General features: G+C 41.6%; 1 protein-coding gene across 2 annotated transcripts in view; it reads right to left on the reverse strand.

The window, feature by feature from the left end:
- Atp10b (ATPase phospholipid transporting 10B (putative)) overlaps positions 1-13,366 on the reverse strand; it is a 335,264-nt gene that overhangs the window by 79,170 nt on the left and 242,728 nt on the right. For both annotated transcript variants that reach the window (XM_046426272.2, XM_046426273.2), the window contains one exon: positions 3,931-4,016. In XM_046426272.2, the coding sequence (XP_046282228.1) occupies positions 3,931-4,016 (86 nt within the window). The remainder of the gene's footprint in view (positions 1-3,930; positions 4,017-13,366) is intronic.

The raw sequence follows: 13,366 nt of genomic DNA on the forward strand, positions 1-13,366 counted from the left end.
TTTCAGAGGGCGGTAGTAACCGGGAATCCACTCTCCTGTAGGTTCAAGGGCACCTGCCTGTCATGGTTCCTAGGCCTGGGTGGGGGGCTGGACCATCAGAATGGAGTTGTCCACCCTAGGAAATCCTCACTCACTCCCCTGTGAGGCCTGCTCTGGTGCCCCTTACGCAGCATTCACACACTTGTGCTTGCTGCTGCCAGGGACCTGATCAACCCAAACTGGACATCCAAGTGCATCGTGGACACTAGATAGGTCTCTCTTTTACCAGGAGACAGGAAAGGCGGTAGGGTCAGGCAAGGAAGGGCAGTCGCCACTTCGTCTCATTCTGAGAAGCATTTGGCCTCTCTCCCGTTCTATCCTTCCTTCAATCTCCCACAAAATAAGCAGAATTGGATAATCGCTATTTGCCCGACTCACTGGTGGCAGCCTCTTAGTGAGGAGATGAAATCTCTTCCTTCCTGCAGCCTTGGGGAGCATTGCATCTTCCATTGCTCTAGAAACTTCTGAGTAAGACTGATTATATTATTTCCTGGGTTCTGGCCCTTAGTCTATCATGATGCCTTTCCTTGGAGAATTTTTTTTTAACCAACTTTAAATATAATGCTCCAGAAACATTAAGAGGAAAAAAAATAGTTCAGACTCTAAAAGCTTTCTTTCCTTATAGTTCTTCAGTATTTCATTTCCCTACATCTGCTTGCAAGACTTTTCCAGGTGTTAACTAAGCCTCATAAGAGGCTAGGGCATGTTGTCATACCCATTTCACAGACAGGAAAACAGAGGCGGGTTTGTATAGCTAGTAGGTGGCAGAGCAGGATTCACACTTAGGAGGTCTGGCTCCTGAGTGCTCGGCTGTAACCTAGTGTGCATTTTAATGCTAATAATTCCTGTGTTTATAAAATACATTCACTTACTTGGCCTTATTTGAATCTTTATAGCTCTGGAAAGCTAGCAGGGTGGTTATTTTTGCTCATGAAAAAACTGAAGCTCAGACAGGCTGAGAGTTTTTCCAAGGCCACACATCTAGTGCCTGGAGCATTGGAGAACCTGGAAATGCAGGTAGCAGACAACAGCCCCTGATGAGATTTTCACCACTCTGGGGTTCTCAAAGTGCCACCCCCTTACCTGATTCTGTGAATCTGTCAAGGAGGATGTCCTCATTTCAGGTTGGAGTATTAACCCTGCTATGCCACTTGTCCATCCTATTTTTTAACACAGAGGAGGCTTATGACAAATGGTCTTTCATTAAATTCGACAATAAAGGTTTTGATGTCACCATATGCGTTTTACTATGACCTTCTATGTATAGCAAGTGATATTATTTTTCAAAGGTCTAATTGTATAAATTTTCCTTTTGAAATGAATTTTAAAAATCAAGCAATTACAAATTTGGTAGGAAAAAGTATAGATTTTGATGAATATGATAAAAAAATCATAAAGGTGGTCTTAGGATGACTTTTAGGACCCATGATTGCTCCTCCTATCTATCAATCAATCAAGGAAGAGGCTAGCTGTGGATTGACTCTCGGGCTAATGAATCTTGAATGTGTCTGTCAGTAGCTTATGGTTTAAGGAACATATTTATGATGATCTGAGGAGATATCATAACAGAAGCTTCCACTTCTAGTAATAACGTTCTTTTTTTCCAAAGGACAGTAGGAATAAGCAGGCCGGTGGGGGAAAGGATTAGCTTTCTCATAACTACTGCTTTATTGAATGCTCTTTGTTTACAGGGATGCTCTATTTAAAGGACTCAGAGACATTTCTCAATCCTGGCATTATTAACATCTTGGGCTGGGTGATTCAGTGTGGCGGGGGCTGTCTTATGAACTGTAAATGTTGGGCAGCATCCCTGGTCCCAACTCACAAGATGCCAGCGACACGACTCCCCAGTTGTGACAACCAAAAATGCCTCCAGATCTTCCTAAGTGTCCCCTGGCTGGGGAAGAGGGAGATTGCCTCTAATTGAGAGCCACTGTTCTATAGATTCTTTTGTTTAAAAATTGCATTTTCAAATTTGACATTTATAATCTTTGATTAGATCATTAAAGGCTGTTCATCTTCTAGTTGACCTGTGAAGTCACAGTGAACACTATAGAAGATCCACAGAAGCTTCTGGGGAAAACCCAGACACATCAGACCAATTTTTTTTTTTTTTTTTTTTTTGTACCAGGGATTGAACTCAGGAGCACTTGGCCACTGAGCCACATCCCCAGCCCTATTTTGTATTTTATTTAGAGACAGGCTCTCATTGAGTTGCTTGGTGCCCAATTTTGCTGAGGCTGGCTTTGAATTTGCAATCCTCCTGCCTCAGCCTCCTGAGCTGCTGGAATTAGAGGCGTGCACCACTGCACCCAGGGCCCAGTGGGTTCCCTCATGAAGAAGGTGCAAACCGTCTCTGGGTCATTCTCCTTGCCTAGCATGGCCAGGATGCAGGACCACATCAAGATGGCCCATTGTCCATGGGTTGGCTATGGGACTGACCGGCTTTCAGGATCATCTGTGGAGCTCAGGCCAGTGGGGGAGAGTCGGCTCTCTGGCAGCAGCAACCAGGGAGAGGAGATGCTGGGGTTGAGTGGAGCTGGGACAATTCTGTCCCGAAATCTCTCTGATTAAGATGGGCCAGAGCCTAGGTTAAAAGCTGAGAAGTTCAGCTGGACAGAAGGTATTTGAAGGAGACAGGGTCACAGATAGAAACCGATCCATGAGGCTGTTCTCTACGGAAATGAAAATGACTTGGGATGAACCAAATCCACAAACCGCAGGTGTGACGAGTACATTCCTTGCCAGGGCTAGTGACAAGCTCTGCCTTGCCAGATGCCCGCCATGAAGTCCTCCCTGTCCCCAGCTTATGCCTTTCCCTGCCTGTCTCCACCACCCTTCCTGTGTATTTAAAAAGCAATTTGCCTTAAAAACTGCAGTTTTTCCTGCACTGTTCTTAATCTTTCACTTCTCACATTCTCCCTCTAGACATCCCAGGCAACCTGAGGAAATGAGAATGGAGAGAAGCACAGAAGTCTTCTCGAGCTCATCCCAGGCCTATTGGTGACAGGCTGGCATGACTCTGTGATGCAGGACAGTAGAAGCATTTCAGGGTTAGAGTCTGAAGAGCCATATTTAAGTCCTGGCTTTGTCTTTACCTGTTTGAGTCTTTGGTGCAACTTGACATCTTAGTTCATCAGACTCCCCATCTGAAAAACGGGGATCATGACACCTGCTTCCTTGGGTTGCTGGGAACATTTAGATGTCGTGTGAAATGCTCTAAGAACTGTTCGAGCATTGTAGAAGGCAAGTACTCACATTTGTTACCATTGCCCTTATTTTGCAGACAGCACAGTAGTCTGATGTAGAAGCAGAATTACACTAAAAATTTTAGACTGAACCAAAGTGGAAGAGTGGCAGTAACTGCAACTGCAGCATACCAATAAATGAGCATTTATTCTTTGCCAGTTACTATGCTGAGGGCCTTGAAAATGATAACTTAATTCATGGAAAAGTCCTATGACATAGATATTAATTTGACAGATGTGGAAACTAGGGTTCAGGGAGGTTAATTCATTTGCCCAAGCTCACACAGCTTATAATGGGAGAACTCCAATTCAAGCCCAGGTCTGTCAAAACTCTGAGGTCTTGTTTCTTAACTATAATCCATTTTACTTAAATTATCCTTTCCTCCCCAACTCAGAGATGATCTTCATTGTGATGTAATTTCACTAAGATTCTAAATAAATCTCTGGTGAATTTCACCTTGATATTTAATGAAGGTCACTCAGGAAAAAAAAATATCCAACTTATCTCTCTCTAATCTTCCTTTATGATAAAAAAAAATAAGATTCCTCAGGATCCAAGTGCTTATCTGTTTGAGCATTGCAAGCAAATTTCCTAGCTGCAGAGGAGACATTTGCTAGCAGAGCGGAGGCACTAGATACTTACATGTAACCCTTAAATTTGTTGAGGTGGTTGTTGGGTTTCTCACACACGATGGTATTGCAGAAGTGCTCTGGTTGGAACTGCAACTCCTGAGAGAGACAGAATTCTGTGAGGTTATTAAGTCCTACTGATTTAGTCTTAATAGGATCATCCGGAGAGCTAATCGCTACTAGAACCATCACAAATAAGGTGATTCCTGCTTTGTCACACAGTGACAATTGCAACGTGTAGGAAGCAGAGTTAAATCCTCATTGAGGAGGAGAAAGTAGATATGAATGGAAAGATGGGTGCAGGAATGGTGTTTCTCAGGCAGGCCTGGGTTCCAATCCCCAGCCCAGTGTTGTCCAATAGAACTTACTCCAATCATGGACACGTACATTCTAAGGCTGTGCTCTCCAACACAGAGCCACCAGGCACATGTGGCTATTGAACACTTGAAACATGTGGCTATTGAACACTTGAAGCTTGACCTAGGAACTGGTTTTCAAATTGAATTTTCATTAAAGTCAAATAGCTACCTGTGGCCAGTGGCTAATACATTAGGCAGCACAAAAATAAATGATCAAAATGAAGGGGTCATAAATCACACTACCTGGAGAGAGCCACAACTTATGTGCTCATATAAATATAATACTTCTAGGGTGTTAAAAGATATATTCACACATATGCATGCCCACAGGTACATTTATGCATTTCAAAAATGAGTTGGTGCTCCTGTATCTTGCACATTTTTACATGCTACAAATTTTGTCTATGAAGACCTGAATAGAAACCTATTGTGTGAATGTGCCCTATTACCTGTAAAAGCATTTCACTATTGAATAGTTACATTGTTTCAATTCATTTTCTATTCTAAAAATACTGTGAAAATAATAGCTAATAAAGCAAAATAAATCGCATTTACCAGACTCTTAATTCTGCCTGACCCTGTGATGAGATCTTTACACTTTTATTTGTTTTGGGGCTTATAATTGTCCTATGAAGCAGGAACTTTTATTATCCCCCTGCCTTAAAGTTTGGAAAAACAAATATATATACGAATTGGCAAGAACATACTTTATATACAAAGATATGAAAAATTGTGCTCTATGTGTATAATAAGAATTGTAATGCATTTTGCTGTTGTGCATTTAAAAGAATAAAATTAATTAAAAAAAAGGTAAGGGAGGTTGTCCAAGGTCATACCATGAGAGGGATTTGAATTTAAATCCAACTGCAAAACCTCTTCCTGGGGAACAAACTTGTAGCTAAGTATCTAAACATATTCTCAACTCTGCTTATTAAAGGCATTTTAATTGTACAAGATTTTATGGTATAATGGGTAAAACTCAGTTAGGGGTGAAGAACTGTTTCTAACTCTACACTCCTGGTTGACTCATTCTATGTTCAATTCTTCAGCCTCAGTTTACTCATTGATTAACACCACCTACCCTGCCTACCTCACGCCTCAGAAGAGAGAATCTGGATGGAAAAGTTTGGAAATGTGGAACAAATAGAAGGCAGTAGTTCTGTCAGATTGGAAATGCTTACCTAGGCAGAGCTTATAGCACTAGGAATGAATTTATCCCTAGAGTTTCAAGGTACAGCTGTTCGAAAGGGCAGATTGATTTGGAGAAATGATAGCGTTTTCTGCCTTTGTGTAAATATACTCTCCATTGCATCTGCGACGGTGCCAATATAAATAAGCTCTCTACTCACTTGAAATAAATTACCCATCCAGGAGTTTCTAAAAATATGGCCCCCTTCCCTCCAGGAATCGATCCTTTCAGGGACAAACAGTTGCCGAGTTCTGAGACGCACAGATCATGCTGTACTTTGTTAGCTTTCAGACCCCTGATTAAGTCGTGTGCTCACTTAAAAAATTTTTTTAGTTGTTGATAGACCTTTATTTTATTTATATGCGGTGCTGAGAATCGAACCCAGTGCCTCAGATGTGCCAGGCAAGTGTGCTACTGCTGAGCCCCAGCCCTCGCGTGTTCACTTCTGACCCATACCACTCAGCTCATCACTGGGTTTCCACATCCAGACCCATTTCACAGATGAGTGGCAGTCAGGAGCCTTCTGCAATGACTGAGTCCACACTGTGCTTTCATCACACTCTGGATCCCCAGCCAAGGTGAAGTTGATTCTGTGACTTCCTCCTGAGGCCTCCCTTCCCTGATTCCCTTCTCTCCTTTCTCTCTGGGCACCGGCCTGGGTCTTCTGCCTGCCTTTCTCCATATCAAGGTGACCTTGCTCTTTCTAGCCACCTGTCGCTTGGCTCCTTCCTTCCCTCTGCATCACAGACCCCGGAGAAGGGTACTCATGCCCTCTTGCCTTTGAGGATTTGCTGGAGCTCCTTCCAGGGAGGTTGCTGGGACACAGCCCGGGGATGGGAGGAACCGCCATGCCACATGAGATCTGTCAGTCTCTTATCTAAGGTGCTGCCCTTTGGTGAAGTCTCACTGATTGCCAGGAAGGCACAAGGAAAGTCTTTCTTCCAGGGAAGATTGTATGTCCTTGGTTCTTTAGGGCAGACTTACCAATCGTGAGCACTTTGTCCCAGACACTTGTCATTAATTTACCACGGTAGCTTTAAGAGGTTTGGACAAAGGTACAAGAGGAGACTGAAGTAAAGTCTTGTGGTTGTTGAGTAACAGGCTGGAATTGCAACTCACATCATTGAAATCCAAAGTTACTCATCACCATCATCATCACCTTGATTATTCTTCCTGCTCTTCCTGCTCTTGTCATTATTGTCAGCATTGATTGAGTGCTTGGTAAAAGGAACTAAGTATTTTAAACATGCTCGCTTCTTTAATTCTTATGATTAACTATCACATAGTTTCCATTATCATCCTGTTTTACAGATAAATAAACTGAGGCTTAGGAAGAAACCCTGCTTTCCCCAGTGTCTTTTGGCCAGCAGAATAGGAAGACAGGGGTTACCCTTATGATTTCGAATACTATGGTGTCTGCTTTCTTGACCACAGTGTCATTGGGTGTATGAAGGAAAGGCTAGAGTGAGTTCTTCGCTTGGCCCTGTTTCCTTTTCTGGTTTTATTTCCCACTTCCTGTGAATGAAGTGCCTGATGTACTAAGTGAATCCATTCTCCATAGAAAATACATAAAATGGCCATAGTACTCAGTGCAATGTTGCCTTTTTCAAACACATTTGCTTTTTAAAGTAGGGTACCCATGACGGGTATGCATAGAAGTTAAGGCACTAATTTGCCTAGAAAACATTCTCTAAAGGATTGCTTTAAAATTTAGTATTGAAGAGGCGATTTTGTTCCAGTTCTCCTATGAAGCCCACTCTAATCCCCATAGACCCTTTTACTCCACCCCATCAGAATTGATTGCTCTTTTCTGGGTGCAAGGTTTATGTCTCTGTCTAACACACGTGTATCTAGGTCTAGTAGACTGTCGATCTCCTCTAGAGTGGTTCCTGGAACACTTGATTTCAACAGATACACCATGAAGATTTGTTAAAGTAGAGTTAGTTTTGGAGAGCATGATTCTAGGAATGTACATCATGAAAGATGATGGACGAGGAGATAGAAAGCAGGCCTTGCTGTAAAGACGGACCCACACGTTAAGTAAAGTCTCAGGTCTGATCTTAATTGATATGAAGGAAGGTGGTCACTTCTTTTATGGGAATGCATTTTGGTTCAGCAAATTAAAAAAACATCTTCAAAATCCTAGATCCCACTCATTCATTCATGAGTTCAAGCGTTTACTGAATACCCATGTTATACAAGCCAGGAGGGAAGGAGGAAGAGATTAGAAACCAAATGAATTACTGGAGTTATAAAACACTGCAGTTCCTGGTCTTGCTTAGGTGTGTCCATGGCGGGACCTCTGAAGGCCAGAGAAAGTGAGCCAAAGGTCAGGGTGCAATAACTCCCCAGGGTTGAGGTGCTCCTGGCTGACCTGTGCCCCTGGGGAGGCCAAGAAGAAATCGTCAGACTGAGATACATTCAGGCAACCAGAACAGGCCATTTCCCTGGTGCTTGCCACACATTGTACCTTTGGGGTTTGCTTTCCACTATTTTTCACAACTGAATATCAAGTTGATCAATAAATGTGATTAAATAATATGTGTACGCATGGTCTTTTGAAGTTTTTTCCTGCACTGGGTCATTGTTTGCTGCCTGCCTGCCTCCCATTCCACTTTTCCTGCATAAACATGCTTTGACTTTCTTAGGGGATGTTACCTTCCCTCCTTGGTTCATAATCTTGAGGGGATTGTAAGTCCAGAAACCCAGACCCTTAGACACTCTCCGCTGTTAGACTTTGGATTCTGTATAATGATTCAAGGAAGGAATCAAAAGAATAAGACCATCAAATAATTCCTGCTGCTACTAGCCTTCCACTGCCTTCAAGTTTCCTGGTTCTTATTTCTGAGCCCGGATCTTCAGCTACCTTTGATTCTGTAAGTCGTGTGCATTTCTCCCCTTTCCTACCACACTCTTACCAATATTCCAGTTTGCTTCAGTTAAGCAGAATTGCTTTTGTTTCTTTTTTTGGGAGGTGGAGTACAGGGATTGAACTCAGGGGCACTCGACCACTGAGCTATATCCCAGCTCTATTTCGTATTTTATTTAGAGACAGGGTCTCACTGAGTTGCTTAGCACCTCCCTTTTGCTGAGGCTGGCTTTGAACTTGTGATCCTGCTGCCTCAACCACCTGAGCTGCTGGGATTACAGGTGTACACCCCTGTGCCAGCTGCTTTTGTTTATTGAAACAAAGACTCCTAACCAATACAGCATCTACTCAGGCCACAGGCTATTAAATATTTTCCTCTGGTGGTGTTTGGTAAAATTGCATTTCAAAACGGCTACCCCTTATTTACTCCTTATTTATGAAGTGTTTGAAACTGATTAGCCCCATTTTATTGAGGTGAAAACTGAGCTGATTATGATAAGTAACTGGCCCAAGGTCACATGTCTCAAGAGAACTCAGGTTTGTCTCATTCTAAAGTTTGCCTTATTTTTCACTCGCTGCATTTAGTGCTGCCTGCCTAGATGATCTGGGCCTTAAATGTTTTATTCCTAAATTTTCTATATTGGCAGTTCTCTTGCTCTTTTAAACTTCCATTTTCAAGGTCGAGGGTTCACTTGTTAGGAACCCATCTCTGTTCACCACAGACCTGAGCAATCTTTTTTTTCTTTGAACCTCAACAATTCTTAATATCACTTGTGATATCTTACATTTTAAACTGTCAAATACCAAGATGTTTCTATAAGTCAGTTGTTTTTCAACTGGTAGACTAAACTATTCTAGCTTATCCACGAATTTCCTGTATGAACTAAAAAACTGTGTAAAATAAGTCTCAGACATACATATACTGCTACTTTTCAAATTTCTTCAGGAATTCTTGAGATTAGTAAATTACAAATATATTTTTAAAGGCCACCAAATGCATAGCTTTCCCAAAAATCAAATTTCTTAAATAATAAACATTGAAAGCACTTTTTAAAAAACTACATAGTCATAGAGGATCTTGACATTACAAAGAAAAAGTGGCCCACAGTGAAATTCCTATAGGACAGGAAGAACACCTTAGATCACTGTGACACCCCTTCGATGGATACTAAGAAATATCATTCAACAAATAATTTGTTGATCAAAGAAAGGAAAATCAGCAAACACCTCTAACATGGAGTGTCTCCTGTGAGCCAAGGATATCTGGGAAAATGAAGAAGGGAACTGTGAGGGATCATGCTTTTGAGCAGCTCTGAGTCTGTTCTCTGCGATCCTTGGGTGAGAGGACTACAAGAAGAACCTGTGCCCAGCATGAGGATGGTAGGCAGTGCAGTGACCCTCAGCCATGGACTGCTCACCTGGACCACCCCAGGTCATAGGAGTTACAGGACAGGCAAGCAGCACCCAACAAGGTAGTGACACACAGGGATGGTAGTATGTGCTGAAAACTCAGAAGACTACTTCTTACAGGTTTCTTTTTTTTTTTTTTTCCCATTACCAGCTTGTCTGATACAAATGTTCTTCACACCCTAGCTGCTGACTCTTTCTTCCTGGAATATAAATTAAACAACACCATGATTTCTGAAAATGCAATCTGAAAACTAATGACAGCTACCCAGCACTAGATAACCTCTCTGCTTCCTGGTTGGTGAGAATCCTTTTCAAGATAACACACAACAGAGCGACTGCCAGTTACTCTCCTCTGGCTCTGGATGAGGAATGATGGGTATTCAATCAGCCATAGGGTCCCTGCTGCCCCAGCCATCTGCACAAAGCACACAGATTGGACTGGAGGGTCCGGTGAGTGGGACTCCATCTAAGGATTCCATATAGTCTGAGGTCCCTTTTTGTAAGTGGACAACTATTCTGTTTCATATTCAGGGCTGAGTAATCTTGAGATCTTTTTAGGACATTTTCCTAACATATAAGGCATGAGTTTGTCATTCAAAACTAACACATGTCATTTTCTTTCTTTCTCTCAGTATTGAGGATTGACCTAGAGGTACTCTACCACTGAGCCACATCCCCAGACTTGTTTATTTTGAGATAGGTTTTTGTGAGTTGTTGAGGCTGGCCTTGAATTTGCAATCCTCCTGTCCTAGCCTCTGGAGTAGCTGGGATTATAGGCATGTACCATTGATCTTTTTCTGTCATTTCTAAGAGGAATTATTAGAAGAATTGTTTGTTAACAATGGTCTGTGTAATTTCACAGCTTGCCTGTCTCTCGCTTACTCCAGCACCCCTAGAGTATGCTACAGACCCACCACATAGAGGGCCATGTAGAGGCCATACATAAAGGGGTCAAAGCTTGAATGGATGAGTAGACAAATAGCAGGATGTCTAAAATATGGACATTGGTGCCTTACATGAGTAGTACACAGACGAATCTTTTCTGTGCCCATTTTTTTTCTTCCTTGGCATAACTGAGATAAAAGAAAATGATATGAAATCCAATGTTTTGTCAAAAGAGGTGGCAAAGAAGAAAAGCATGAACATACTTTATATACAGAATTATAAAAAATTGTGCTGTGAATGGATAATTATGAATGCAATGCACTCCACTATTGTCATATATGTAAGAAATAAATAAAAAAGAAAGAAAAGCATGAATTTCAGTTTTGAGGAATCATAAGGAGTTGTCGGCAGAAGGTGTGATCAGGATGTGTCACCTCTGCTGATAACAACCAAACTCCTGGCACAGTGTCTAAGATGCTAAGTGAATTTGTTGAATGGATTTCAACAGAGACAAGAACAAAACCTATGGGAGCATAAGGAAGTTAAGTAACCCTGGTGCACAGTACAGAATGTTGCCGAGGCAGAGAGAGGCCAGGCAGGGAAGGGCCCTTCGGGAAGAGAAAGAGGTCTAGTGGCTGCAGGGGAGACACAGAGGATATTTAGCCCTCTCCTTAAGGATGGATGACTTTGTTAATATATGAATTAGGCTTACACAGTCCCAGTGTGTAATAGGTGTCATGGATACTTATTTCTGCACTGCTCAGAAATCTTCCACCCCATAGACCAAACTTTACTATGAAGTTCAAGTTGTGGATTGCCACTCACAGAATCCTCCTCCTCTGGCCAGAGCTAGCAGGCCTAAGAGTGGGCACATGGTACCAGTCGGGCCATTCAGCCTTTTACTCTGCAATGTTTTTTTCAATCTAGACATCACAAAAGGTTCCTCATCCCTCTTTGGGGTTAAGCTGTAAGCACAAGTACTGTTGGTCTGAAAGGTTGGGGCCAAACATTGAGAGAAATGCAGATGAGAGCTGGAGGTTGTACTGGTGGATTCTGACTTTCTGGTTGCACAGGACCATAAGGCCCCCCTCAGCCCTGAATTCTTCCAGTTAATCCCCTTTTGGTCCAAGCTACTTTAAAGCCGAGTTCTGTTATGTACAACCAAGTTTTGACTAATCGGTAGATTGGTATGATTATCATTTGAGACACCAAATATTTCCCATAATGACTATTCTTAATGGTTAAGGTGGTGATGGTCAATATGAAAATGTGAATGTGTTATCTTGAGATATGGAAATAGTAGGAAGGAGGCAATTTTTCAGTTCTCATCCATATGCACCTTACTTGATTACATCTTCATATAACCTAGCAGAGCTTCCTCATAGGGCTCTGGAGGGATCCAAGTGGAAAATTATTTTCAGTGGAAATGTACAAATACTGCTAAACACTGGGAAGTGGGACTCTTCCCTTCTACAATGTACATGTGTGTGTCCACATCCCAGTAGGAGACTGGAGAAGAAACTCACTAAAAGGAGGACAGAGTCCAGAAGAAATGATAATGGTTTTTCATAGAATTGTTTCTTCACCATAAAATTATTAGTTACCCTAAACAATTATAACCTAGAACTTGGATAGCTTCAGCACACTCATATACGTGAAAATTATATTCATTTGAGAAATAAAAACTACATATAAAAGGATTTACTTTATCAGTGGGAAAAACAACCAGGATCATCAGAATTGAATTCTGATTCTGACTACGTGCCATACTAACTGGGTGATATTTGAAAATCCAATCTCTTCGAGATCAGGTTTCCTTAACCCTAAAATGTTTTCAATTCCTACCTTTTCTACCTCACAGGCTCCTGTTAGTGGTAAATATTAAAAGGGAGTAGAGTAGCAAAGTGGCTAAGGACTCTTTCTGATGTGGTGGGAGGATTGACACGTTCAGTATTGATGAGGTAGAGTTCAGACCTCTAGTCCTGAGTTGGAATTGTCTTATCAGCACAAATTCTGATGTATTCAATTCTAAAAAAGTCCTAATTCTGTCACTTAAATAACATAGAAATAATGATCATCCAGACAGCAATGAGCACCTCTAGCATATACTTACTGCAGTTTCTAAATATAAGTTTCTGTGGAAAGGAACCAGATCTGTTGGCAACTACTGAGGTCCTGTCAGAAGGACTCAGGAGCCACTTCTATTTTTGAAGTTCCTACTGGCTAAAGATGGGCAACCAGTAAAGAGTACAGCTGCATTGATTTGATTCGCATCCACTGCTTTTATATCTAAGAATTCTTACAGATATTAAAAGAGAAAAACTCACTTGACCACCTTGGAGGATGCTAGTGAACCAAATCATTAAATTGAAAACTGATAAATGAAAAGAAAGCATCAAACACTTACCCAGCATTTCCTGTCCATAAGACAACTCAGCACAACCCAATAATGAAGGGGAATTTGTAAAAATAGATGTGAGTCAGAGTAGCATCATTTTGCAAAGCCCGTGGGCTTAATGGATATAAAGAATCTTTACCAGGGACTACCAACATGAAAAAAGACATTTTCTCTCTCAAGATGGTCATGCAGCATATGTCACACAAACACCAGATCTACTCTGAATCTGATTCAGGCACTAGATCCAACTACCAATTTGTGGAAATACAGTGCAAGGGGAAACACGTTAAATAATACCACAGGGAGTCAGTGCAATCAGCAAAATCCAGACTATTTGAA

The sequence above is a fragment of the Marmota monax genome, unplaced genomic scaffold, assembly GCF_021218885.2.
Source record: "Marmota monax isolate L192 unplaced genomic scaffold, Marmota_monax_Labrador192_F-V1.1 WCK01_AAM20220418_F8-fsc00246, whole genome shotgun sequence".
Classification (NCBI taxonomy): Eukaryota; Metazoa; Chordata; class Mammalia; order Rodentia; family Sciuridae; genus Marmota; species Marmota monax.